Source organism: Protopterus annectens, chromosome 10.part0, assembly GCF_019279795.1.
Source record: "Protopterus annectens isolate FY-2018-M chromosome 10.part0, PAN1.0, whole genome shotgun sequence".
Lineage (NCBI taxonomy): Eukaryota > Metazoa > Chordata > Ceratodontiformes > Protopteridae > Protopterus > Protopterus annectens.
Window position 1 is genome coordinate 1,589,982,530 of NC_056744.1, and position 25,585 is coordinate 1,590,008,114.

At 37.9% G+C, this 25,585-nt stretch overlaps 1 protein-coding gene across 5 annotated transcripts in view; it reads left to right on the forward strand.

Annotated features, from left to right (window-relative positions):
• Positions 1 to 25,585, forward strand: part of LOC122813761 (sulfotransferase family cytosolic 1B member 1-like) — a 200,572-nt gene that overhangs the window by 164,446 nt on the left and 10,541 nt on the right. For all 5 annotated transcript variants that reach the window (XM_044086248.1, XM_044086247.1, XM_044086249.1 and 2 more), the window contains 2 exons: positions 706 to 800; positions 1,545 to 1,725. In XM_044086248.1, coding sequence (XP_043942183.1) covers positions 706 to 800; positions 1,545 to 1,725 — 276 coding nt within the window. The remainder of the gene's footprint in view (positions 1 to 705; positions 801 to 1,544; positions 1,726 to 25,585) is intronic.

Below are 25,585 nucleotides of genomic sequence, written 5' to 3' on the forward strand. Positions count from 1 at the left end.
GAGCTACACGCTCTAGGGACCTTAACCTTGTCACCACAATAAACAGAACATGCTGGAGGGATAGATTCCTGTCCCAGAGACTTCACATACTCTGGAACAGACTACCTATCTATGTCAAACAGAGCTCCTCATTAGCACTCTTCAAGAAAAATCTTGATGATTGGATGGGAAATGGGAAATTCACCCCGGGGATCACTTCTGTGGCTCTGCTCGACAGGGGCACAGGAAAATAATTTTCCTGGGTGGCGAAAGCCAGGGTACATTTTTTGGCTAGGCCATAGCCTAGTACCTACCTATGAACCTATGAACCTATATGTGCCAACAGGAACTAAAGACTTGCAAACAGATTTTTTGTTTTCTTTTCTTTAATCCTAGCCACTCATACGCCTCATAATACAACAGACATTTAATATGTGCTTAATTTATAACTGGGTCCTGTGTAGACTTGATAAGTGGATAGGGAACATTCCAAATAGATTTTAGCCTGTTCAGTTAAATGCACTGTTGGATTCATCTGATTTTTGTATATAACTGAATATTACATAATAAAATGTCTTAAATGTAAGTTTATGATTTAACACAAGTTCACAGTTAGAGTGTGCATGTGTGTATGTGTGTGTGTGTGTATATATATATATATATATATATATATATATATGAAATTTGGAATTGTTCTGTCTGTTAATGCATTCTAACCTTTTTTAGTGAGTTGGGGATCTTGGTTTGACCATGTGAGAGGATTCTGGGACAAGAAAGACAAGCACCGAATCCTTTATTTGTTTTATGAAGACATGAAGGAGGTAAGCGATGTGAAACTATACATCAACATTATTCGAAATAAGCAGTGTGTCACTAGCAATGAAAAATAAAGAAACAGACAAGCAGAGAAATTAATTTAGAATGATAGCTCAGCTTGTATTGACACTAAATATTGCTGATAGTTACTGTTTGATACACTTAAGTATATAAGTCTGACCACATTACTTCTTCAATTGTAACTTATTTGATTTCTTTTTACAAAATGCTTTTTTTTAGTGCTCCTGGCAAACAGTATGCCAGGCCGTACTAAAATGAGGTTTTGTGACTTTAATGACATGAGGTGTAGATCCTACAAGTAGATACCCACTGGGGAAAGACAGTAGATCACGAGTGAGAGTTTGAAATCTACCTGTGTGTGCTGTGTGTGCACATGGATTGTTCAAAATAAGTTTTACTGCATGGGAGAAGTAATCTTTTCCCAGCAGCAGTGAATTGGAATTTCATATAGCAATGGGCTACAAGAGGCAACCTCCTGCAAGTGAAGTATAGAGACCCTTTTCTACATCTATGTCCCCAGAAAAAAAAAGTGTAAAACATTTCTATTTTATGTGTATATCATTGTTACTAGCCCTTTTTCTTTTTTCTGTTTTATGTATTTATTTATTTGCTATAAAAGCATTCTCTTTTCAGTTCTTTATGCACATGCATGGCTTTCAGCTGGAATTGTTACACACTGTATAAAAGATTTTAACTTGATAGTTCCATAATGCTACTCTTTCTTGCAGAACCCAGAAAGAGAGATCCGAAAGGTAATAACATTTCTGGAAAAAGACTTACCGGACAGTGTTGTAAACAAGATTGTTCACCACACCTCTTTTCTTGTAATGAAGGAAAACCCAATGGCCAACTACAGCACATTGCCAAAGGCTGTCTTTGATCAGAGTACCTCTGTCTTTATGAGAAAAGGTAAATCTTTTCAGTATTAAGAGTATAGACATAGGCTAATACAAATACTGTTACTGCAGAATATTTTTACTGCTTATTAATGGATTTGAAACTGCTGCCTTAAGATCACTTGAGATGTCAACTCTCCCTTCCTCCAATATCATCCCAAGAATGTAATAATTCAGAACAGGCAGGGCAGCCTATTTTCATGGTATAGAACTTTGCTCTCCCAGTTTTGAATTTTAATGACAGAATGAAATAATTTCTACCATATCTAAATGCAAGATTTTATACAATATATTCTCATGGTTAATTAAGGAATTTTTAAGGTGTGGCAGGGTGTTGGTTGTTGTGAGGTAATCACATGCCTTGATGTATTATAAAGCATGAGACCAAAGGCTGGATACTGCTCTGCACCTTGGCCTTTGGTTGTCACCCAAAAAATAACATCCTGAAGCATCTTACTTTTCTTATAAAATGGACCAAGTAGATGGAAGATAAACTTACTGGTTTACTTTCTTAGTATACTAGTAACACATAGTACAGTACTACTTTTATTTTAAACCATTTTGAATTACCTTTTTAATCGTAGTTCCTTTATGACATTCTGTAGTCTGCAGCACATTTTACAGACTGCATAACACATTTTTGCTATACTTTTTTTTTTAATTGTAATAATTTATAGTAGGTAGTATGTTGTTACCCCTCAAAAAAGAAAAAAAGTATGCAAAATGATACTGAAAATTCTGTACCAGTACAGACAATAAAAACTTTTAATTTCTCTTTTAACATTTTTAATTGCCATTGAAGTCTGCTTTATTTCCATTCGATGAACGAGAGCTTAATTACAGAATATATCTATCTGAGCAGCTTGATTCACACACACACACACACACACACACACACACACACACACACCTTTTAGAAGAGACACAGTATTGACAAATATGAGACTCATAAGTAGAATCATATGTTTGTTGGCATTTGATAACTCTTTCACACTGCAGTGCACTCTGGGACACTGAGCAAAGCTCAGCAGTTGCATCATTTCCGAAGCACACTGAACAGCTGATATTACACATGGAGCTTGGGAGGATTGTGGATCCAGCGGGCCAAGATTGCATGCACTTCAAAGGACTGTACCTTATATCAAGGAAAACAGGCTACTTTGGGAGCTGAAAGAAGAAAATAAATGCAAATAGTACACAACAAATCATAAGGTGTGCATTGCATATACACAATGTGGTTGACAATGAAAGAGATAGTTTGAACTGAAATGAGGATGCATAGCATTCTGTGTACTCTGCTGTGACATAGTGCATGTGGTGTGCCAAGGGTTACTGATCACCTCAGACATGCTGACAGCCCTGTACAGCAAACTGATGGCACTACAACCACCCACAGTAATTGAAATTGCAAACTTAATGCAGTGCAATGGTATCACATACACCAGTCCTGAATGGTAGTGACATCACAAACAGCATTTTTTCCAGGTGGGGCTTCATTCCCCATACCCCTCTATATGGAGGCCTTCACCCTCAAACTCCCCCTTACTTATACTACCGCCATGGCTGCACATTTGCATTGTTGTATGCTAGTTAGAAAGCTGTACAAACAGAAGAGTGGCTTTTAACTAATCATTGTAACTGTGTTCCAGGGTTCATCAGCAGACTTAAACACAGTCAGAAATCAGGTATTTGATGTGCTATGTCTCCCTTCTGTGCGTGTGTGTGTGTGTGTGTGTGTGTGTGTGTGTGTGTGTGTGTGTGTGTGTGTGTAGAGAAATAGATAGCTAGATATGTACTTATCTGATTTAATGTAGCAAATATATTTGCTACCCACATTATCAAATGACATTTATTTATTGGTTCAGATTGCTTTACAACAAGCCATGCTGCTATGATCCTGTTCCATCAAACCAGCTTGACTCTAGTAAGTGTATAACTTACTCCAAAGTTGAGTAACTTTGGAGTTGGTAATACTGGAGAAGTAGGTGCAAAATGCAAACCCCTCTGCTTGTGTGATGTGTTGGACTTGCCCCTCATGTGAGATAAGTTTGTAAGCTTGAGTCCACTCTTTGGAACAGGCTCAGGAGATCATGTTTCATTGAAGAGTGATCCAGTCAAATATGCCATGTCTCAGCAATAGTTATTACCCTTCTACCTGTGTCATCAGTGGCTGGGCCTACATCATAACCTAGAAACCTTTACAATACATACCTAACAGTAAACCCGCACTATACACTATCCTACCTAAAATACTTTACCTAACCATAACCAGTGCAAAGAATTCACAATAAGCACTTTATTAACAAATATGATTAATAATAAAAACGACATATTGGTAGTCACTAGAAGACCCCATTTGGCACAAAAGTGACGTTACTACATTTGTACATTATTTATTTTTTATTTATTTTACATTTGTTGACTGGGCTAGTCTAGCTGGATACATGTCCATTTTCAGTAGAGGCCCAGGGAGAAAAGCTCCACAAACGGAATCGTAAACAATTGTAAAAAAAAAAAAAAAGTAGTAAAAAGAAATGCTAACAAAAATACATCAGGTGGAAAAATTGCTAATCAAAGGTATTGCTAAAATGAGAGAGAAAACATCATTGATGTACACAAGACAGAATTTGTTAAGTAAATTACATAAGGGGACTAACATTGATTATTTTAGAAAATATTTTTTTTTTTTTTAGAAAATATATAGATTTTTTTTGTCACTGTGTAACAGCGGAAATAGTGGGAGTTAAAGTCAAAAGAACAGGTGTGAGACAGGAGGCAATAAAAGTTTCAGTCAGGGTTAGTACAAGGGCAGAGCCCTATTAAAATGGTAAAATACGGTGTGCAAATGTTCATGAAGATAAGCATTTAAATAATAAATACGAAAAAAATGCTTGTCATTAAAATTCACACAAATTAGTACCTGTAGTGATCCTCAAACCTGAAACAAATTGTTCCTCATACAACAAAGAGGGATTCTAAGAAACAGAAAAGTGTAGGAAAGGGTAGAAAATTAAAAAAAAAAAAAAAAAAAGCTACAAGTAAGTGCCATCCTCAAAAAAAAAAAAAAAACTGTCAACCCAAACACCCAATGGAAACTGAAAGAAAAGCCTATATACAAAAATGAAATGCACATTTAGAATATACAAAAATACATTTTGTTAAAACAATCATACACATTCCTTCTTCCAGTCAGTATATAATATAAGCATAAAAAACAATAAATAAAAATTAAAACAATAAAACTCCCCAAATTTTCAGGTTATGTTTGCCTCACAAAAACTGCATCCAAGTTCCACAATTTAATTTCATAACCATCTTCTTGTTCAAAGGCTTCCAAAGATTTTGCCAACCACTCTTTAAACATCTACATGTCCCATATACTGCACATCGTGGTCACGATCCCTAACACATACTGCTCTCTGCCCTGAATGTCAAATTTATCCACTTAGCAATACAGTCACCCTACCTCATCCCAGATGGATTCCAATGCAGACAAAAAAAAAAAACAAATAAATATATAGATGAATGAATGGATGGATAGAGACATGTGTGAATAAACAGGTAAACCTCCATTAAAAAAATTCTAGTAATTAATAATAAAAGCCTTGACTCCCCTTGCTCAGCCTCATTTGCTGCCTACAAAAGCTCAGATAAAACTCTCTCTTTATATATTCCTTCAGTATTTCACGTATTTTGAACATACGAGTGCATCTGATTTATTTTTCTCTCTAAATTACTGGAAGCCATCTCCTGCACCAAAGCTGAAACCTGAACTTTTTGCTAAACAGCTGCAGGATTTTTCCCAGGCAGAATTTCTTTCATTTCTCTCTTTCTGGAAGATTTACTCTTATTTCATCCAAATTTCTTCTTGCTGGAATCCAAGCAAGGTAATTACCAGTCAGTAACCGAATTTTACCCATACTGAAAGGTTTTACTGGCCTTGTTTCACAGTTTCTGTTTCCAGATCAGTGTGCAGCCACTTTGGAATACTCCTCAAATAAAACTCTCAAGGAAAAAACACTATTCCTTACAAAAAATAAAAACTGTTGTAATTATCTCCATTCATAAAAAGAAAAAAAAGTGATGCTCTGCAGAAAAAACTCTAAAACCTCAAACCCATGACAGTCAGTGGGAACATTAACAAACAAACAAATAAATAATCATTTGCTTTTTGCAACATAGAATATGTAAGGCACTGGTGTAAGGCATGAAGAATTTGTACTGCAGGAGTAGAGAACATTTTGTGATGACTGGCAAATTTTTTCCAAGCCACAACAGTGCTAGGTACTATGGATATGTAACATCATACATATATATTTTAGATAGTTATAAAAAAAAAAGGAAAAAAAAAAACGAGGCAAAGGTGTACTGGTGAAACAATTTATGCTTAAGCAGATTGTACTGTGTACTCTTGCGCAATAAATACTTCATTTACAATGCGACTTGTTCTGTGGTTGTTTCTCCTTTTCCTGTTGGTGTGCTTTGTTTATTTTATATAGTTATCCTAACAGTAGACTCTAGATAAAGTGTATCATAAGAATACATGCCTAGTAGACTTTTTAGAGTACTTTTTTATCTACACTGTTTGCATGCCAGATATCTACACAGCTGCAGAATCAGCACTTCATCTACATACTTTGTGCAACGTCAGAGCTAGTAAAATCCCTTTAAAACCATCAGATTTGTGCTACTAAAACTGAAGTAAAAGTTTATAAACTGTACACTAGAAAACACAGACACTACCAATCCATATCATAGCCTGTATAAAATAATAGCTAATCTACATTTAGTTTAACAAATTAAAAAAAAAACACAAAGTTCAAAGTTTGGCAGTATATATAAAAGTAACTTTCCTCTGGTGCTAGCATTGTGAAAATGCAAGAACTTCCAGCTAGGCTTTCTATTATTTTGCAGTTGTTTAAGACATTATTCATTCATTCAGCTTGGATAGCTTAAGTGTATTGTTTCTGTGTGTGATGTCAGCATAACCTGGAGTTAAGTGAAAACTCAATTTTTATGTGTTTTCAGCCAAAGCAGTTAAATGAAAAATGTTGTTTTCTTTGAAGCTTGTTACCACTGTTTTAGCATTATGGTCATTGCTCATCATTGGTCATTCATACGTATATCACTGAAACATTGTAACCAGTGGCAGTGCTGCATTATGATCATTGCTCATCACTGATCATTCATACGTATATCACTGAAACATTGTAACCAGTGGCAGTGCTGCATTATGATCATTGCTCATCACTGATCATTCATACGTATATCACTGAAACATTGTAACCAGTGGCAGTGCTGCATTATGATCATTGCTCATCACAGGTCATTCATACGTATATCACTGAAACATTGTAACCAGTGGCAGTGCTGCATTATGATCATTGCTCATCACAGGTCATTCATACGTATATCACTGGAACATTGTAACCAGTGGCAGTGCTGCATTATGATCATTGCTCATCACAGGTCATTCATACGTATATCACTGAAACATTGTAACCAGTGGCAGTGCTGCATTATGATCATTGCTCATCATTGGTCATTCATATGTATATCACTGAAACATTGTAACCAGTGGCAGTGCTGCATTATGATCATTGCTCATCATTGGTCATTCATATGTATATCACTGAAACATTGTAACCAGTGGCAGTGCTGCATTATGATCATTGCTCATCATTGGTCATTCATATGTATATCACTGAAACATTGTAACCAGTGGCAGTGCCATTAGCTTAGCTATCCCTAGCTCTTGTAGTGTTTACATTCCAAGAGTACAGTTGTGTATGCAAACTCGCCATAAAAATAGATGTTCGGGCAGATCAGTGCTGCAGTAGCCTAAACTATATGAAATGTATCATGCCAAGGAACAGATGTTTGCACAGCTTTTAAAACTCTAGAGCACCTTCTATGCACCTGTATGACTGTTGGAGCTCAAGGGCGAGCTGGTACTGGAACAGGCATATAGCCTCCAAAAATCAGAACTTAGTACAAGAAGGAGAGGCAAGAGGCCTGACTTAATAAAGTATGCGAGGAGAATAGGGGAAGGAAGGGACCCCCCCCCCGGCCAAAAAAAGCCATAAGGGGAAGTAGGGCGGGAGAGTGGTTGTACTGCAATAGTGATTTATTAAAAGATCTACTGTCATGGTGTGCTTACTTACTCAGCTGTACTGTGTTCATCATTAGATCACTGTTGCAGTAGCCTAAACTATACGGGACAAATACGAAGGCTCAGGAGTAAAGGGGAAGTTATATGGATAAGGTTCTAGAAGCCCTTGTAGAATTGCCCTACCAAACCCAGTTTTGGCACTATAAAAGGAGTAATTTTTTATACCGATTGGTAAAAGTTGCTGCGTGTAGAATATTACTAGCATTTACCCCTTTTCAAAAAAAAAAAACCACAGAAGTAAACATAGCCATGGTAGAATGGTCTGTGACTTTGCCTGGAAGTGTCTTAAGAATAACAAAACTGAATTGCATGAGACAACCATTTAAAAATCATTTGCTTAGATATAGATTGTCCTTTTTTGTCATCATAGGAAATAAACAATTGATCTGAATCCATGATGCTTTTAGTTTTATCACTGTAGCATCTGAGTTGTCTGTGGATGTCCAGGTTATGTAGAATCCTTTCTCCATTATTAATTTATTTATTTTGGCTTTGGAAAGAAGACAGGGATAGAGATAGCCTGATTTAATGTAAATAGAAAAATCACTTTGGGCTTAAATGAAGAACTGGTTCGCAAAGTGACCCTGTCCTTATGAAAGATGAGATAGGGTTGCGTCACCATAAGAGCTTGTAACTCAGATATTCTTCTAGAAGAAGTCAAAGCAGTCAGTAGAACTGCTTTCTTTGATAACTTTACATCTGACTCATCAGCTGGTTCAAAAGAAAAAAGTGAAAATTTTCTATGAATAAAATTAAGATTGCATGCAGGAGCCACCAGTTTCCTAACTGGACAAATGTGCAACACCCCTTTCAAGAATTGTTTCACTTAAGATAAGGAAGAAAGGACAGTCCATTGTCAGATAAGCCAAGATGAACCTTAGAAGAATAAAGGGGCCACAGAACGGTAATTCACACAAACATTACAGAACCCAGGGAGTTTGAGTCCAGAAAAGATCCTGGTTCTTTATTTGTCACCAACCAGAAAATCGTTTCTACTTATCCATGTATGATTTTCTAGTTGCAAGTATTTTAGCCTCCTGTAGTACCTGCTGCACCTCCTTGGGAAAAAAGTTGCCTAAGAGGTATCGAAATTCTGTCATCCAGGTAATCAGTTGAGGTTGAAAATTAGGGTGAATCGGAGAGCCCCGTCTTGTAAGAGTTGTTCTATCCTGGGAAGAAGCTTCTGCAATTGCAACTGGCCATTTTCTAGAGAAAGGAGAATCATAGCTGTCTGGAACAAAAGGGAGTTAACAAAATTATCTTTGGAGAGTCCCTCTGAATAATTAGAAGGACTTTGGTTATTAGAGGAATGAGTGGAAAGCCATACAGGAGCATTCCCATCCAATGAAATGAAAAAGGTATCCGTCTTCCTGTCCTTTGTGCAAGCAATCCTGGTGCAGAACATTTTTCGCTGTCTATTCTGAATGGAGGCAAAGTGATCTACTTGATGAGTGCTCCACAATTGTGTCAATTCCTGGAAGTCCCTGGGGTGCAACTTCCATTCATGGGGTTCTGTCCAGCTGCAGCATGGAATAGCATGCTCTGGGAATTTGCTCCTGCCCTGCTGTTGTGCGATCTTGGATTTGGTATATGTAATAGGCAGAGATTTGGGGTTTCAGGGGAAGTACAGAAAATATTGTTTTTTAGTCATGCTCCCAGTTTGATCTTTTTAGATTTGATCTAAAAAGATTGGTCTTTTTGTTTTGTTTTTGTCTTAACTCCCCTTTGGTCCTTGCGACAGTTCTAATGATGAGACGATCATCTATCCTGTTCTTACTTAACATCCACAACATTCTACTCTGGTGTTATGTGGGTAGCCTGTATGAATAGATTTAATTGAGTTGCCTGTTCCCAGGCCATCACTGCTAGTTAGCAAAGGGGGTGGAAGGTGGGATCTGTCTGTGATTACCAGCTATGGGCCTGGAATCCAGAGGTAATTTTAGGATTTGACTTATCATAAGTTCATAGGTGTTTATTTGGCTAATTATCACAAGGACCAAGCCTAGCCATGCATCCCAAATCTCTGGAAAGTTCTGGTACCCTTGATTAGTGTAAGCAGGGGCTTGAGAGATGAAACATTTACATGTAGTGACCTAGGAGATGAGCCATTTCAGGTTGCCTGTGTCCATTAATGAAATAGGTGCCAAGCCAGGGTGAATTTCCTTTTCCCAATCCACTTGTCCAAGTTATATTTGAATTAGGTTAGGGAGGAATTCTGCTTCACATGGATGGGGAGCCTGTTCCAGAGAAGGGGGTGGTCTCTGGAATGCATGCCTGTCTTTCTAGCAGGTCCTATTTATATACCATATTTCCCTTTTATGGACAGTCATCTAAATATAGAAAAAATGTGTAGCCCTGTAATCTGCAATGGGCTACTTTAGGAGCTAGACACATGGCAAATACTCACGGAGGAGTAAATAAACCAGATGGCATAAGAAAATGTGAACCAGATAAGAAAATCTTAAAAATTTTCTGAAATCCCTGAAAATGAGAATGTGATGACAGGCATTTTTTTAATATATAGAGGCACTAGGAAACTGTGAGGAGGAGGAATGAGTGGTAATAGAAACTGTAAAGAGAACATTTTGAACTTTGAAATTTTTAATTTAAGGTTTAGAAAAGAAAGATCCAGGACAGGCTACCAAGTTGCATCTTCTTTTGTACTAAGAAAATCCTTGAATAAAACTCTTCTCCTACTTGATCTGGATGGGGACAGTAGTGTTGGTTTAGTTGGCTGTTGTAGAAACCTTTATAGGTTCATAGGCTCATAGGTAGGTACTAGGCTATCGGCCCTGGGGCCTATATAAGCCCAGCCAAAAAGTTACCCTGGCTTTTGCCACCCAAGAAAATTATTTTCCTGTGCCACTGTCGAGAAGAGTCACAGAAGTGATCCCCAGGGTGAATTTCCTATTTCCCATCCAATCATCAAGATTTTTCTTGAAGAGTGCTAATGAGGAGCTTTGTTTGATATAGATAGGTAATTTATTCCAGAGTATGGGAAGTCTCTGGGACAGGAATCTATCCCTCCGGCATGTTCTGTTTATTGTGGTGACAAGGTTTAGGTCCTTAGAGCATGTAGATCAGAGGGGTTGGGATTTCTGTAAGTGGAGCATGTCCAACAGCTCTGGGTTTGACATAGCTTTGTATGTTAGGCAGAGATCACCTCTGAGTAGGTGATATGCGACGGAGTAAAGCTGGAGGTTTTTGAAACGGTCTGCGTAGGGCATCTGTTTGAGGCCAGTAATCCTCTTTATGAGGTATTTCTGCGGCCTTTCCAGTTGTTGTAGATGTCTTGTGAGGTACATACCAAAAGGGGCATTGTACTCTATAATGGGTCTAATGAGTGATGAGTAAAGGGGAGCAATGACCTCTCTTTTTTCTGGATGCGAAACCTTTTGTGATGAGGTGTGCCACGTAGAAGGATTTCCTGACTACTGTGGCAATGTGATTATCAAAGATCATCTTTAGTAGGGAGGGAAGGTGTCCTACTACCAGCTGTAACCTTTTTGAATAATTCTCAGTACCCAGGCATCTGAAGTGATCTGGTGCCAAAGAGTAAAGTGTAGATTCAGAATTTGGGGAATTTTTATACGGTTGCCAGGTTGGGAAGGGGGATGAGAAAGATTTGATGGATAGTCCGTCAGTCTGTTTTGATTGTCCCTGGTTTTGGGAGGAACTTCCTTTTTTCACACTTCATTGCCATTGTTTTCTAAATGTTTGTTTGCCTGCCCCCCCCCCCCCCAAGACTGATTGTATTATTTCCTGTAAATGACTATGGAACATTCTATTGTATTTGGGACTGGAGGATTGAAATATCTCAGGTACACTCTTAATACGTTTACCCCTTTCATCAGATCTTTTAAGTACTTCGTCAGAGGAAGAACCAAATAGTATGTCCTTATCCATGGGGAATTCAGCAGCTTAGACTTCACATCTTCTGGCAAGTTCTTAGAGCACAGCCAGGAAATCCTTCTCATTTCTGAGTCAGTGGCAGCTGCTGTAGCCACTGCATCTGCATTGTCATAAGAACATGTACAGTAAGTGAATGCTTGGTTAGCTGAGACACAGGTGAAAGTAAAGTGTCAGACTAGGATGCCAGATGAATGAAGCTTACAAAAACTTAGACACGTGAGCCTGATAGTTCACCATTCTAAATGCTAAGGTGAAGTATGTACCTCCTTCCTAAAATTATCAAAATGTCTGCCATCCTTATCAGAAAGAATTGGATGAGATGCTATAAGGTGTTTAGAAAAGGAAGGTTTTGACAGAGAAATCACTTCTAAGCAAAATTTTGTGAGTTTGGGACACTTTATATAATTTATAATGAGTTCTGGAGCTGTTGGCTGACTGTCAGGTAAACTGCTAGCTGCAAGGAAGGCATTTTCTAAAACTGGTAAAAGAGGAGGGATAGCCCAAGGATGAGGTGTATCCACCTGTAATAAGTTGCGGTGTCTTTGTTTGGTTTTTGAAATTTCTTTTTATTCCCAGTTAAATGGTGTCTGAAAAAGGCAATGCTTCAGCAGGGGAGTCTGAAGAAATGTTGTCCTATGATTCTGGAGTAGTTAAAAGGAAACCAAGGTGGGTGGTATCCGTTTGGTTTTCAAGTGTAGCCCACTCCATGGGGTGGGTATAAAATTAAGAATGAAGAACATTCTAACTGGAAGGGTCGATTTGTTCTTTGAGGAGGTGGTCTGTGGTGGACCTAAAGCAGTCCTGAGGAGGATTGTTTTAACCCTAAGGAGGGTTGTTTTAGCCCTAAGGAGCGCTGGTTTGGCTCTAAGAAGAGCTTTAAATTAGAGACACAAAGGCTCTTCTTAGAGCCAAAACAGCCCTCCTTAGGGCTAAAACAGCTCTCCTCAGGGCTAAAGAACAGCCCTCGTCAGGGCTAAAACAGTCCTCCTCTGGACTACTTTAGGTCCACCACAGGACCACCTCCTCAAAGCACAATTTTCTGGCGTAGAAATCTGAGAGACATAATCCTACTTTTTGTACAGCATAGTCAGATCTAGAAATAGACAGGGGAGGGGATCTTTTCTTTTCAGAAATCCCAGACTGTAATGTTTGAAAGGCTTTGAAGAGTACTTTGGCAAAAACTAGCCAATCATCTTAAGCATCTTTTGTTGAAGAGGATATTGGGGTGGATGTGTGCTTAATTTTGTGCTTCCTTTTCCTGGGAGAATGCATCAAAAGGAGTACTTGGGCATCCTGTTATCCCCCTGGGAATCCGACTGCTTGACACAGTCCTGAAAGGGAATAACACCTGCTCCCTCATCCATTCCTTGTCATAGTAGTAGTTCTCTGCCTGAAGCGGACATAGGAGCAGTCTTGGAGGACGATCATAGCAGCCCTTAGTTGCTTCAAGAGGAGCAATGACAGAGGTGGATAGATAGATAGATAGATAGATAGATAGATAGATAGATAGATAGATAGATAGATAGATAGATACATGGATAGAGAGATAGATAGATAGATACATGGATAGATAGATAGATAGATAGATAGATAGATAGATAGATAGATAGATAGATACATGGATAGAGAGATAGATAGATACATGGATAGATAGATAGATAGATAGATAGATAGATAGATAGATAGATAGATAGATAGATAGATAGATAGATAGATACATGGATAGATAGATAGATAGATAGATAGATAGATAGATAGATAGATAGACAGACAGACAGACAGACAGATAGATAGATAGATACTAAACCTTCCTTCTTTTTGGGGGTGAGTGAGGGGGAACATCAGAGCAGTCAGAACCCTGAGCTATGATACTGCTGGTAAGTGCTATTAATTTTTGGTTCTCTAAGTGAAGTAAAAAGGAACTTCACTTGTTTCTCAGGACCTGTATGGGTAGAAGAAGAACAAATTATACAAACTTGAGCGTCATATTTTTCTTCTAGAAAAAAAAGAGACATGAGTTGTGATCTTTGTATGGAATTTGTTACCCACATGAACAGTTCTCTTTTTTCCTGAACATAAATTCTGACAAAAAAGGTACACATTTTTCACAAAAACTAGAAGCTTGTCCAGAGCAATATACTATATCTGCCCACTTTGTGATAACTAGCTGACTGCCAAGCCTACTTTGAGCTGCAAGTAAGACTTGCAAGTTGCTTCAATGTAAAGAAAGTTTTGAGTTTTAGCACTTATACATCTGTTTTTGGACTGGCTCAACCTCAAACTCCAACAGTCATATTAACACATTAGAATGTGCCCTGGAGCATTGGCTAGATGTCCAGTCTTTGATAGGACACATACTATATAGCTTAGGGTACTGCAAAACATGATATAATGATGAACATCAGTGCTTCTGAAGCATATGCTGTCCTCAAAGAAGTTTGCCCGAGCCATGATTATACATGCCTGAGCCATGATCATACATGCTTCCCGTACTAGCCTAGTAAATCATGAATTCTGTTCTGTACCAATTTCTATACTGTCTGTTAATGACTGAACTGTCTTCAGGAAACACTGAATTTTGGTATAAGTTGTTTCAAGAGACTGCATTAATCAGGGATGTTTTCTTTAACATGTCTTTCCTCATAAGGTAGCTCCTGGCTCTAGCATTTTGAAACAGACATTTTTTTTTAAAGTAGACATGTTTATTTTCCCTTCCCTTTCACTTTCTCAGGTCTGTAAGGGAAGTATAAAGTTATTTCATTTTTTATTTAGGAACAGAGAATGCAGAACATGCATGCCTTTATTTGGGCAGGCAGTTCTGGTAGTAAAAGAATGGCTACTCCCTGTGGGTTTGTGAAGAAGATTTGCATATGCAGCACTTCATTCCTTCCTTCCGGTTACAGCTTTGGTGGTGTGAATGGCTTGTTATTGAAATGCTGGCACTCAAAATGCCAAGTGCTTACAAGTCAAAAAAAAGATCATAAACACAGGAGAAAAGCAAATCTCAACCCCCCTCCGCACCTATGTGGGGGGCAGGCTCCCTACACCTCCAAACTCTGCCATAGTTTGGAGAAAATGGAATACTTTGAGAAATGGCATCTCAGACTTGATTTATGTAAGTCTGTTCTTTCAGCCATTCAGTCTTAGTTTTTGGGACTCAGTCTAGCAGGTCCCGATAGTTCAAATTGTTACTGGTGTGAACAGATGATTAAGAAATTTGCTCAGTTGCATTCATCACCGAAGACCAGTTATTATCAGTAAATGTATTTAATATTATATTGATCTTCTGTGCAGTTCTGATGCTCCAGTATCACATTTACATGGTTAGTACTAAGCCATTTGGTGCACTTAAACAACGCATTCTGTGTCCCCAAAATGTGATGTAGTTTTACCTTTTTTCCTTTAATGGCTTCTCTTTATTGACTTAGAAGCACTGTAAGTTGAATCCAGGATTTCTGTGAGTAGTTCTTTGAAATAACTGCTAGTTTCAAGATCACAGAGAATTTTGTATAGCTTAGTTTAACAAGTGGATCTTTATTTTGCTTTTGTTTTATTTAACTTAAAATCACATCTGTGAATTGTTTCTGGGTAACCATTTGAAAGACTGAATGGCTGAAAAAAACGGGCATACATTTACCAAGTCTGAGATGGCTTTTTCCCAATATATTCCCTTTTCTCCGAGGTATGCTGATCTTGGAGTTGGTATATGTAAGTCTGGGGTGTGTGTAAAAATGAAGTTTAAAGGTGAATAGTGATCTTTGGCATTCACTGTTTTCCTAGGTTTTCATCCATTTTTTTTGTCTTGGCACTTGGCATGTCAAGAGCTGATATTTCAGTATGGAGCTATGATATTGAGAATGGGAAAATGATGAAGACGATGTCAACCTTATAAAGAAAGCACATTAGTTCCATATCCATCCATTACTGTTTCAACTCCACATTCCATTTCTGCTTCCATTTGACACCTTTTCCATTCTTCCTGAGTAATGCCTTCTATTCCTGTCAGCTAATGATTATGTGCCTATTCCTCCAGCCATCCTTTCATCCTGTGTGTATGTCTCCAACCTGTTTACCTTTCCTGATTATCCAGTTATTCAGTCTCCCTCACCATTGTCATTATTTCTAGAGACTCCTTGAGTAGCTCTGTTTCTTTCTTCCAAAATGGCATCTAGATCATCTTGCAGTATCACAGATGCAGTCTTTCCTGGTGCCAAGATCAGCCCTAGTTGCTTCTGAAGTCTATCACCTTACTTATTTTATACACAGATGCCAATCTGCCCGTTCCTTACTCAGTGTCCTCATACCGTCTCTTACACCATCCTCCCATTACTGGTCAGTGCCCATACCTTACTGCTGTCCATTAATAAGGTGATTTTGTTATTAATCTGTAGTATGATGCTTCTCATACACATACTTTGAATCGTACTGACCCTATCAATGACTTCTGTTCTACTTCACTACCCATTTTCATTTCCTGTGATAACTCCCCCATAACCACTCTCCCATAACCACTCCCCTCTGCATTATTCCCATCAACCATTCATTAAGCCATATTTGAGAAGTATTGATAGGTCACTGACTCACACATCAGAAAAATTACATTTTGCCATTGCCAACTGTCTAAACTGGCATACTGATGATTGCCACAGGTAGATAACATAGTTGGTTTTACAGGCAGGAGGGAAAGCTCTTCTAAACCCTAACAACCCAGATATATAAATATTGCAACTGTGAGGTCACACAACTTTGGAAATGAGTAAAAAGCCTTGCCCCTGAGGTTCAACTCTGGCGTGCAACATTTAAGTAACATGGGTGTAGAGACACAGCCACTAAATGGTAAAGGACGATAGGAGTGGGCTTACAAAAACAAATACATTATCTGTTTGGGTTGGATTTGGCAGTTTGTTGAATCAATCATTTTGTTTTGCCATGCTGTGATTCGCCAGTGTGTGAGTACATGACCTGTCACGTACCTCCTACTCTACTCTACTGCTGTTCCCTCTTAGTTTAGACATCAGCTCATTTGGACAATGCCAAGCAGTTTATCAAACTGAAGTCATAGAGCTCACTTTTGATTAACCCATGCAGTTGCATGAGAATTTTTGCCTATCTCCTAAATTATATTAATCATAGTGATACATTTCATCCTAACCCACAATACAATAAACCTTGCCCAATCTTCTCAGATCTTTCCACACCTGCTTCCTCCCTCCCTTCCTATATATTTCCTATTATTTTATTGCTACTGTTGCTGTGTTGCATTTCTACCTCACCTACTAAGCTTCTCAATCTTCTCCACCTTCCCCTCTGTCCTGCTTCTGCTTCTATTTCATGCTTTCTTTTCCACATCGGACTGATATATTACCTTCTGTCTTAAAATTCTTACCCACAACTAAACCATATCTCCTATCTCTTCACCTACACACTGCCATCTCTGTCATTCAAAACAATCTCACAATGATAAATAACTTCACCCTAGATTACCGTGTTATACTCGTCTGTAAATATGCTTGTGTCATCATACTCCCAGTCATACCTTTTATCCTCTTAGCACAAGAAATCTGGAGAAAGACCAAAAAAATGCAGGGGCAAAGGCCCCAAAATAGGGACATATTTTAAATATTGCTCTTATAATCTTAGAAAGTGCTACAGTAACATGGTTTGTTTTAGTATACCTTTTCTGAAGGATTTGAAGTCTGGAACTCAGATGTATGCCATTATTTAGTGACTTCAGTTCTCAGATCATTCCAGTGATTTGCCAGAAAAACCCACAAATTTTATGAGGAGCAGAAAGAAATATCAGCCAAAAAATGTGGATATTCTGCGAAAATTTGGACAGTTGAGAGGTATGCTCCAAATTGTTCTTAACTTTCCATCTCTCATACAAACTCTAAAATTTAATATCTGTTACTCGATCTGTTTTCTTTTCCACCTGCTTTTCTTACTTCATTATTTCACAACAAATTCTACATTTAAATTTAATAACAAATGTAAATATCCTAGACATTATGTAGTTCTTTGTTTATAGTACCACCAAAGGCCATTTGCTTGCAGTTAGAAGATCAAATAGGCTTAAACTATCATAAATTCTTATGATGAAGACCAAAACCTCACTCTGTGCCATGTAGGGGGCTGTGTCCTTGAACCCCTTGTAGAAGTAGCTCTTTGCTCACCAAACCTTGGGTAGATTGTAATTTGCATAAGTCTCAGTTTATCTTTTAATAAATGGACATTGATCATATGGTTGGTGAAGAAGTGTCTGCATACCGCCAAATACCTCTGCTTTGCATAATACCTGTAGTAATGTGGACTATTCACTTAAATGTGTAAGACAGTACCATATATGCCTGTGTGCATGTGACTGCATCTAGGCATTTCTATGTTGCCTTTTGTGTTTGCAGTTCAGAAGTTTACCATACTGCCTGTGATATTGTCATTGGAATTTTTCCTTGTGCCTCCACTGTAAATGCAGTGTCCACTTGGACATTTCTTGTCATCAAAGAAATGCCTATATAAGTGAAACGGTAAATGAACATACAGGCAAATAGCCCCTTGATTTTGTGCCTGTTGTAACTCAGACTGTTTGGGACTGTGCAGCTGATTAGATATTACCAAAGTTATGGCTGTTCAGTAGTGGCTGACCCAGCCAAAAAAAAAAAATGGGATTGTTGGTTTAGCTCAAGAAGCAGTAGAGTAACTGCCCTTTGTAAACTTGTAGGTTTGCTGGAATTCTGGCACTGCATGCACGCTCAGTGACATAACATAATCTTATGATAAGTCTGTTTGTTGATAAGTAGTGTGTGAGCTTAAACATGAAGATTAATGCCATTGCCTTTCTTAGTACTGATGTGACATTGACTGGCCTATAATTACCCAAACCTTATTTTGCTCATTCTTTTTGCAATGGACCTCAAGCCTTCCAGCAATCCTTTGAACTTCTGTCTGACCACAAACACATGCTGAACAGCCCTGGATGGGGTTTCTACAGGATCTGTTTTAACCCTGTAAGGAACCTGCGAATGCATCCCATACAGTACTTGTGATCATTCCTTCCAGGTTGCTAACTCCATTACCACCCCATTCCTCTTTATTCTTCTCCCATCTCATTATGATTTCTCCCATCACTTTTCATGCTAGGACTCCTACTTCCTTGGTATCATACATGTTTTCTTCAAACTTTAATTCTGGGCCAGCTGTTCCAGGTATTCTTCTTCTTTTGTTGCAGACGTCCCATGTTCCTTCTTGCTTTCTTGCACTCCTTTATGTAAAGAGTTGTTTTTGACTTGTATTTAGTCTTGATGCTAAGCAATTCTTCCATATTAGCTTTTGTTTTCTCGGCCATCATCCATACTCTCTTTCCTGTTTTTGCATAATATTTCTGTTCCCATATCTCCCTCTATATCCATGTTCGGTATGGTTGTGTGTTGTGCCTTATTGCCTTCTTCAGCCCTTCTTTTAGCCCTATTGGTGCCTTTCTTTTCTGCCTTTCCTTTTCTTCTTATGCACTCAATTATGGTGTCTTACATTCTCTTCTTAATGTGCTATCACTATTTCTGGTTCTTTACTGTCCTTCTCTCCCCTGCCCTGATATCTAAATCCATCCCCTGCAGTCCCACTTTTTCTTCGTAATCAGTTGCTCTTTTCCACCCACGTGTAGTGTAAACCTACATTGTCATTGTCACTGCTTGCCAGCAGTTTCTTAACAGATTGCTAGACCATCTTCTTCTTGCTTGACATCACATGCAGTGTTACTCCTTTTTCAGTTTTCTTTCACATTATTTAGAAGCTGCCTAGTTTGTTTCATTCACTGTTTGGCTTCCTTTATTTCACATTGACATTTCCCATTTTGTCCTGTACAGTTTTTGTTTCTCCCATAATTATCGCCATCACTTATTAGTCCTCAGTATTAAGCTTTTCCTGACTTTCTTTGTCTTTCACTTCTGCATCTGGATTACTATATGCAGCTCTCATCAATCAGATTTCTTGCAGTTCCTTTAAAGTTTAATACCTAGCATAATTGGCCTCTTTACTGCCTCCTTTCCTTTTCAGCCTCAGATTGTACTACTGCATTTGTTTCCTTAATGATATCCTGCCCATAATGTACACTTCTATATTACCTCCTCCTTTTCCACCCTTGACAAACTGCCTTCTTGAAGAAGTCAAGTTTCTAGCAGTCATGACAGCAGACAGGGAGTAGACTAACCCCAATAATTGAAGATGAAACCCTGGAAATCCTGAAGAAGACAATGCTGGGCAAACCTCTAGGTCTACCATTAAAAACTGATAAGTGCTTTGTTTCATTTGATATTAGAAGGAGATAATTACCTTACCTAGTCTGGTCTATAAATGAATTACATTCTACCTCAATTCTTTCCTACATAACATATCATAATCTTTTAATAGTCTCCATGTGATTCCTTTAACTGCAGTTGTGTATTTCAGTTAAAGTATTCCTTCTCCTCCATTTTGTATTAAATGTAGTTCTGTCTTTCTCTAACTTCTTTGTTGTATTCCTTCTATCACTCCTGCTTTCTTCATCTGTCACATACCATATATACTAATTTCATGGATTTTTCCCTCCACCACACATTTCAATACTCCATTCCATGGGGCTACAGTCCTCTCCATGCAGAAATACTTTGGTCGACTGATAGAGTAGTCGGTTCCTACATTTTGTTGGTTTTTACCTGTCTACCCCTATTCTTCTTATTCAGGGTGATCTATTTACATCACTCAGATATGGTCTCCTGTACCATGTCATACCCCAATCCCTTTGTATGAAGAACCACAGCTACTTAAATATCTCATCACATGATTTTCCCCTCAGTCACACATAGCCTTGACTTGTCCCAAATTCAACACAAATGAAAACAACCAAGTCCAAACTGACATTAATCTGTGCCTTAACTTATATCAAGCCTTCCCATTTCTCTGAGAAATGGATTCCTTTACAGTTTTAGGGATTTGGCTTGGTTCTGCATTGCAGAGTACGTCTCAAAATACTCTTATAGAATCTCAGAGGTCTGTGAGAAGCATTTTTCTTTATAGAAAAGTAACAATCCTCATTGTCACAAAAACTGCACATTTGTTATATATTCTTTATCTTGCTTACGAGGTTAAAGTAGTTCTCTTGAGTCCCTTTAATAAATAGTGAAACAAAATGAGAAAGGTTTAAGGGGAAGTAAAGAATCTGGGAGTGACAGAAGGAATGCAACTAAGAAGTCAGAGAAGGACAGAGCTGCATTTAACATAAAAATGGAGGTGAAAGGGAATACTTTAATTGAAATACACAATTGCAGTTAAAGGACTCATATGGAGGTTATTAAAAGATTATGGCATGTTGTGCAGTCAGGTAATCATTGATCTTATTAATGTGGCATGAGAATATAATTTTGTAAAATAATAACATATGAAAGAAAATATTTCCCTTGTAAGCAAGAGAAATGGAGGACCTATAAAATGGTCTGGAATCACCCCGGGGGGTAGATAAAGCTACTAGGTACACAATAGATGATTAGCTAAAATTTGATTCACATGTATCTCAAGTAGTAAGGAAAACCCATCAAAATCTCAGTTCCCTATATAGGTCTAAAGCTCACCTCACTGATTTAGCCAGAAAATGAATAGCCGCCTCTTTTCTTCTGCCACCCTGTTTTTATTAATCTGCAGGCTACGCTGCTAAACAAACAGGAGCAATGCTGCAATAAGATTGATACATTTGCCACAGATCATCACTATAGAGCACACCTCTGTCTGGTAGTTAAAGAACTAAATTGGTTAGAACTCCCGTACTGCTTTACTTTCTCCCAACTTACTACAGTACATAATATTATCTATAAACCCAAAAATTGCCCTACCCAATTTAATATTATTCAGTTTTATTCTCACAGAAGCACTATGCACTTCACAGCTAAATTACTACTCACAATATCCACATCTTCCAATAATGCAGATGATGCCCTGTAGTCTTAACAATATTTCTAAGGCCTGGAACCACATTTCATTGACACTGAAAACAATACAAGATGTTAGCTTCTTAAAAAAAAACAATTAAAGTGCAATCTTATTGATAAATGGCTGTGTTTGTTTATTCCCACAGGTTAACTTTCTTTACCCTAAGTATTCACTGTAGCCCAAAACTTCTTAGCTTAACTCATTTAAAAGTCAATGATACTTATATTACTCTCTGTTCAAGGTCCCTCTCAACCTGCTTATCTTTTCAACTCTACTGACAGTAATAAATTTATTTCTTACCCACACATCTTATTTTTACCATATTTTCTGCTTTTCCTGCCTACTATGTATCCCAGTGATGGCAAACCTTGTGTGCCAGGACTTTTGAAACGCCAAACCCAAAATAATTCAGTGCACTTCACATGAGCAATGAATGCAAAAGCAGTGTCTTTGGTAACCCGGGTGTTGGTGATCACTGACATGTCACCCAAAACATCGTAGTGTGTGTCATCTTTGGCAAGTGTGTCATAGGTTCACCATCACTGTAGCAATCCTCTTCTATATTCCCTTCTTTTAAATTTCTTTAGGTCTGTCCCAAGAACTTGTTCACTTTGTAGCTTCAGTTAGTTATTAACTACTGTGTTCTACTTCAACCTTTTACTTGTTAACTTTCTATCACTTCTATATCTCACCTCTTCCACTTTTAAATTTGCTGTGCAAATGGTTTAAAGCTCTCTATGTATATAGATTCTCGTACTTTTCGTATGCTTCTAAGTTATTTTTTTCTGTATAATTGTTTTAAGACTCCAAAGTACCTTTGTGTTAATGATGTTAATGATGTTTATTTGCATATTCTATTAAAATCTAAACTAATGCCTTGGCTAAAAATACATTTTTTAAAAAATCCAGTCAGACCACCCTGGTAAAAAAAGAACAAATCAATCAATCAATCAATTAGTCTTTCTTTTCCCACCTACTGCATGACCACAGTCAGTATATGAAAATATATTTTTTAATTTTATTATATGGAGAGCCACATCCAGTATTAGACAGTTGTCCAGGGTCAGTGTTTGTTTGGGGGCCAAAAATAAATAAATAAAATTGTCCGTATATAAAACAAGTCTGAAGACTTTTCCATAAGCCTAGGAAGGCTTTAGGACCTTGTGGGAGACTTCTGTAGAGACAGTAAGCCATAGAAATCTCAGCATTAGGATAATGTCCTAAAAAAACTGCAGGAGATTTAATAGCCAAGCAAGGAATGTGGATTTGCCCAGAAAATGGAGAAGAGCATGTGTGCAGGAATGAAGCTGCCAAAACAGTGACTGCAATAGCAAAGGTTTGTCTATGATTATGTATGTGAAATGTCCCAAATAGGTGGGCTGTCTGTTTAAGAGACTTTACTCAGAGTCATACTCAGAACTTTGATAATTGGCAAGTAAGTGCCTTAAACCTCCACACCAGCTGCAAGGTCTCTTAACTAATCTATTTGTTTTGTTTCTTAAATTACTGAGGATTATAGTCTATCAGTGTCAGTTATAGAATTTCATTATTGTGTTGTTCAGTGTCAATGGTAGAACAGGTAGTATACTTGTCTTTGGTGAAGAAAGCTCTCTTCCCACACCAGGTGGATTGATTGCTGACACTATTGTGCAGCATAGTGTGTCTTCCTTTGGATGAGATGCCTACTATGAACCTGTTGTCTGTTTGCCAGCCATTCCCAATTGCATATAACCTGCACAGCTTTTTTAAAGTAACATAGGCAATTTATTCTTCAAGGGCAGCATGTACTGAATTTGTAGATGAAGCACTGAAATGCAAAGTAGTCTGCTAGAGGCAACCTCTTCATTAGTTACAGATCTCTTTAATGTGGAATTATTCAGATGACTTTAACTTCTGCAGAGATTGTACATATTGACTGTTATTTGTGGATTATAATGACAGCAGTTTGACGGTTGTTTACAATCAAAATGTTCTGAAAGAGGTAGCCTTGTCATTATTGGTCCATGTTTTGTTTCACTGCTTACTGGAAAAATGTTCAAAACTACAAATTTAAAATGCACTCTAACAAGTGGTGCTGTACTAATCAAAGAATATAATTTAATGCAATCAGGAAGGTGGCTCAAAGAATATATGCATTTATGCATGGTCCTAAAAATGTGTGTAGGGGCTCAGGATTTGAAAACACCACAAAGGTACACTTAATCCGCCAGTGGCCAGATCCATTTTCTATGAATGAGGTTCAATGCAGTTTCACTGAATGTGAGTTTAAGGCAGAGAAGTTAACTGTTGCTCATGCTAATTTTGTTTTCATTACGGTACTTGTTTTGCTTTGATTTGTAAATGGCTAACAGTGTTTGTAATATAAAATTTGAAATAAAAGTTTTAAACTAAATTTAAATTTCTGTAATAATTTTAGAAGTAGTGAAGAAAACAGCATGCACACTGACAGGTTGGAACAGTGTTTTATGGTAACTAGGGAAAGAGAGAAACAGTGTTTTATGGTAACTAGGGAGAGAGAGAAACAGTGTTTTATGGTAACTAGGGAGAGAGAGAAACAGTGTTTTATGGTAACTAGGGAGAGAGAGAAACAGTGTTTTATGGTAACTAGGGAAAGAGAGAAACAGTGTTTTATGGTAACTAGGGAGAGAGAGAAACAGTGTTTTATGGTAACTAGGGAGAGAGAGAAACAGTGTTTTATGGTAACTAGGGAGAGAGAGAAACAGTGTTTTATGGTAGCTAGGGAGAGAGAGAAACAATGTTTTATGGTAACTAGGGAGAGAGAGAAACAGTGTTTTATGGTAACTAGGGAGAGAGAGAAACAGTGTTTTATGGTAACTAGGGAGAGAGAGAAACAGTGTTTTATGGTAACTAGGGAGAGAGAGAGAGAGAAACAGTGTTTTATGGTAACTAGGGAGAGAGAGAGAAACAGTGTTTTATGGTAACTAGGGAGAGAGAAACAGTGTTTTATGGTAACTAGGGAGAGAGAGAGAGAGAAACAGTGTTTTATGGTAACTAGGGAGAGAGAGAGAAACAGTGTTTTATGGTAACTAGGGAGAGAGAGAGAGAGAAAGAGAGGCAAGTAATGGTACTCTGGAATGGCTGATGGGTGGAGTGCTGGGGGATTGCAGACAGGGTCCCTGATCCATTAGTCTGCCTAGGGTACCATTTCATCATAGTCTGGCTATATGAGTGAAGAACTATAACACTTTCTTGTGATTTTGACTAGATGACTTGAGCATGTTGTTTCACCGAGAACTGCATAGTATTAGCAGGGCATTCTAATTTCAGTGTTTAATATATACAGACATTCTTGTAACCTTTTCATTCTTTAGTAAAAGTTACCATTGTTCCATTTTTGTTTATTCTTTTATGTGTTCTAAGATGCATTGTAACTGGATATTAGATAATCAAAAGAATCTTCTTCTTCTTCTTCTTCCGGCTGCTCCCGTCAGGGGTCGCCACAGCAGATCAACTGTTTCCATTTCTTCCTGTCCTTTGCATCTTGCTCTGTCACACCAACCACCTGCATGTCCTCTCTCACCACATACATAAACCTTATCTTAGGCCTTCCTCTTTTCCTGTTACCTTTCAGCTAAATCCTTAGCATCTTTTTCCCAATATACTCAGCATCCCTCCTCAGCACATGTCCAAACCAACGTAATCTTGCCTCTCTGGCTTTGTCTCCAAACCTTCCAACCTGGGCTGACCCTCTAATATACTTATTCCTAATCCTGTCCATCCTCGTCACACCCAGTGCAAATCTTAACATCTTCAACTCTGCCACGTCAATGCCACTGTCTCCAACCCATATAACATAGTTGGTCTCACTACCCTC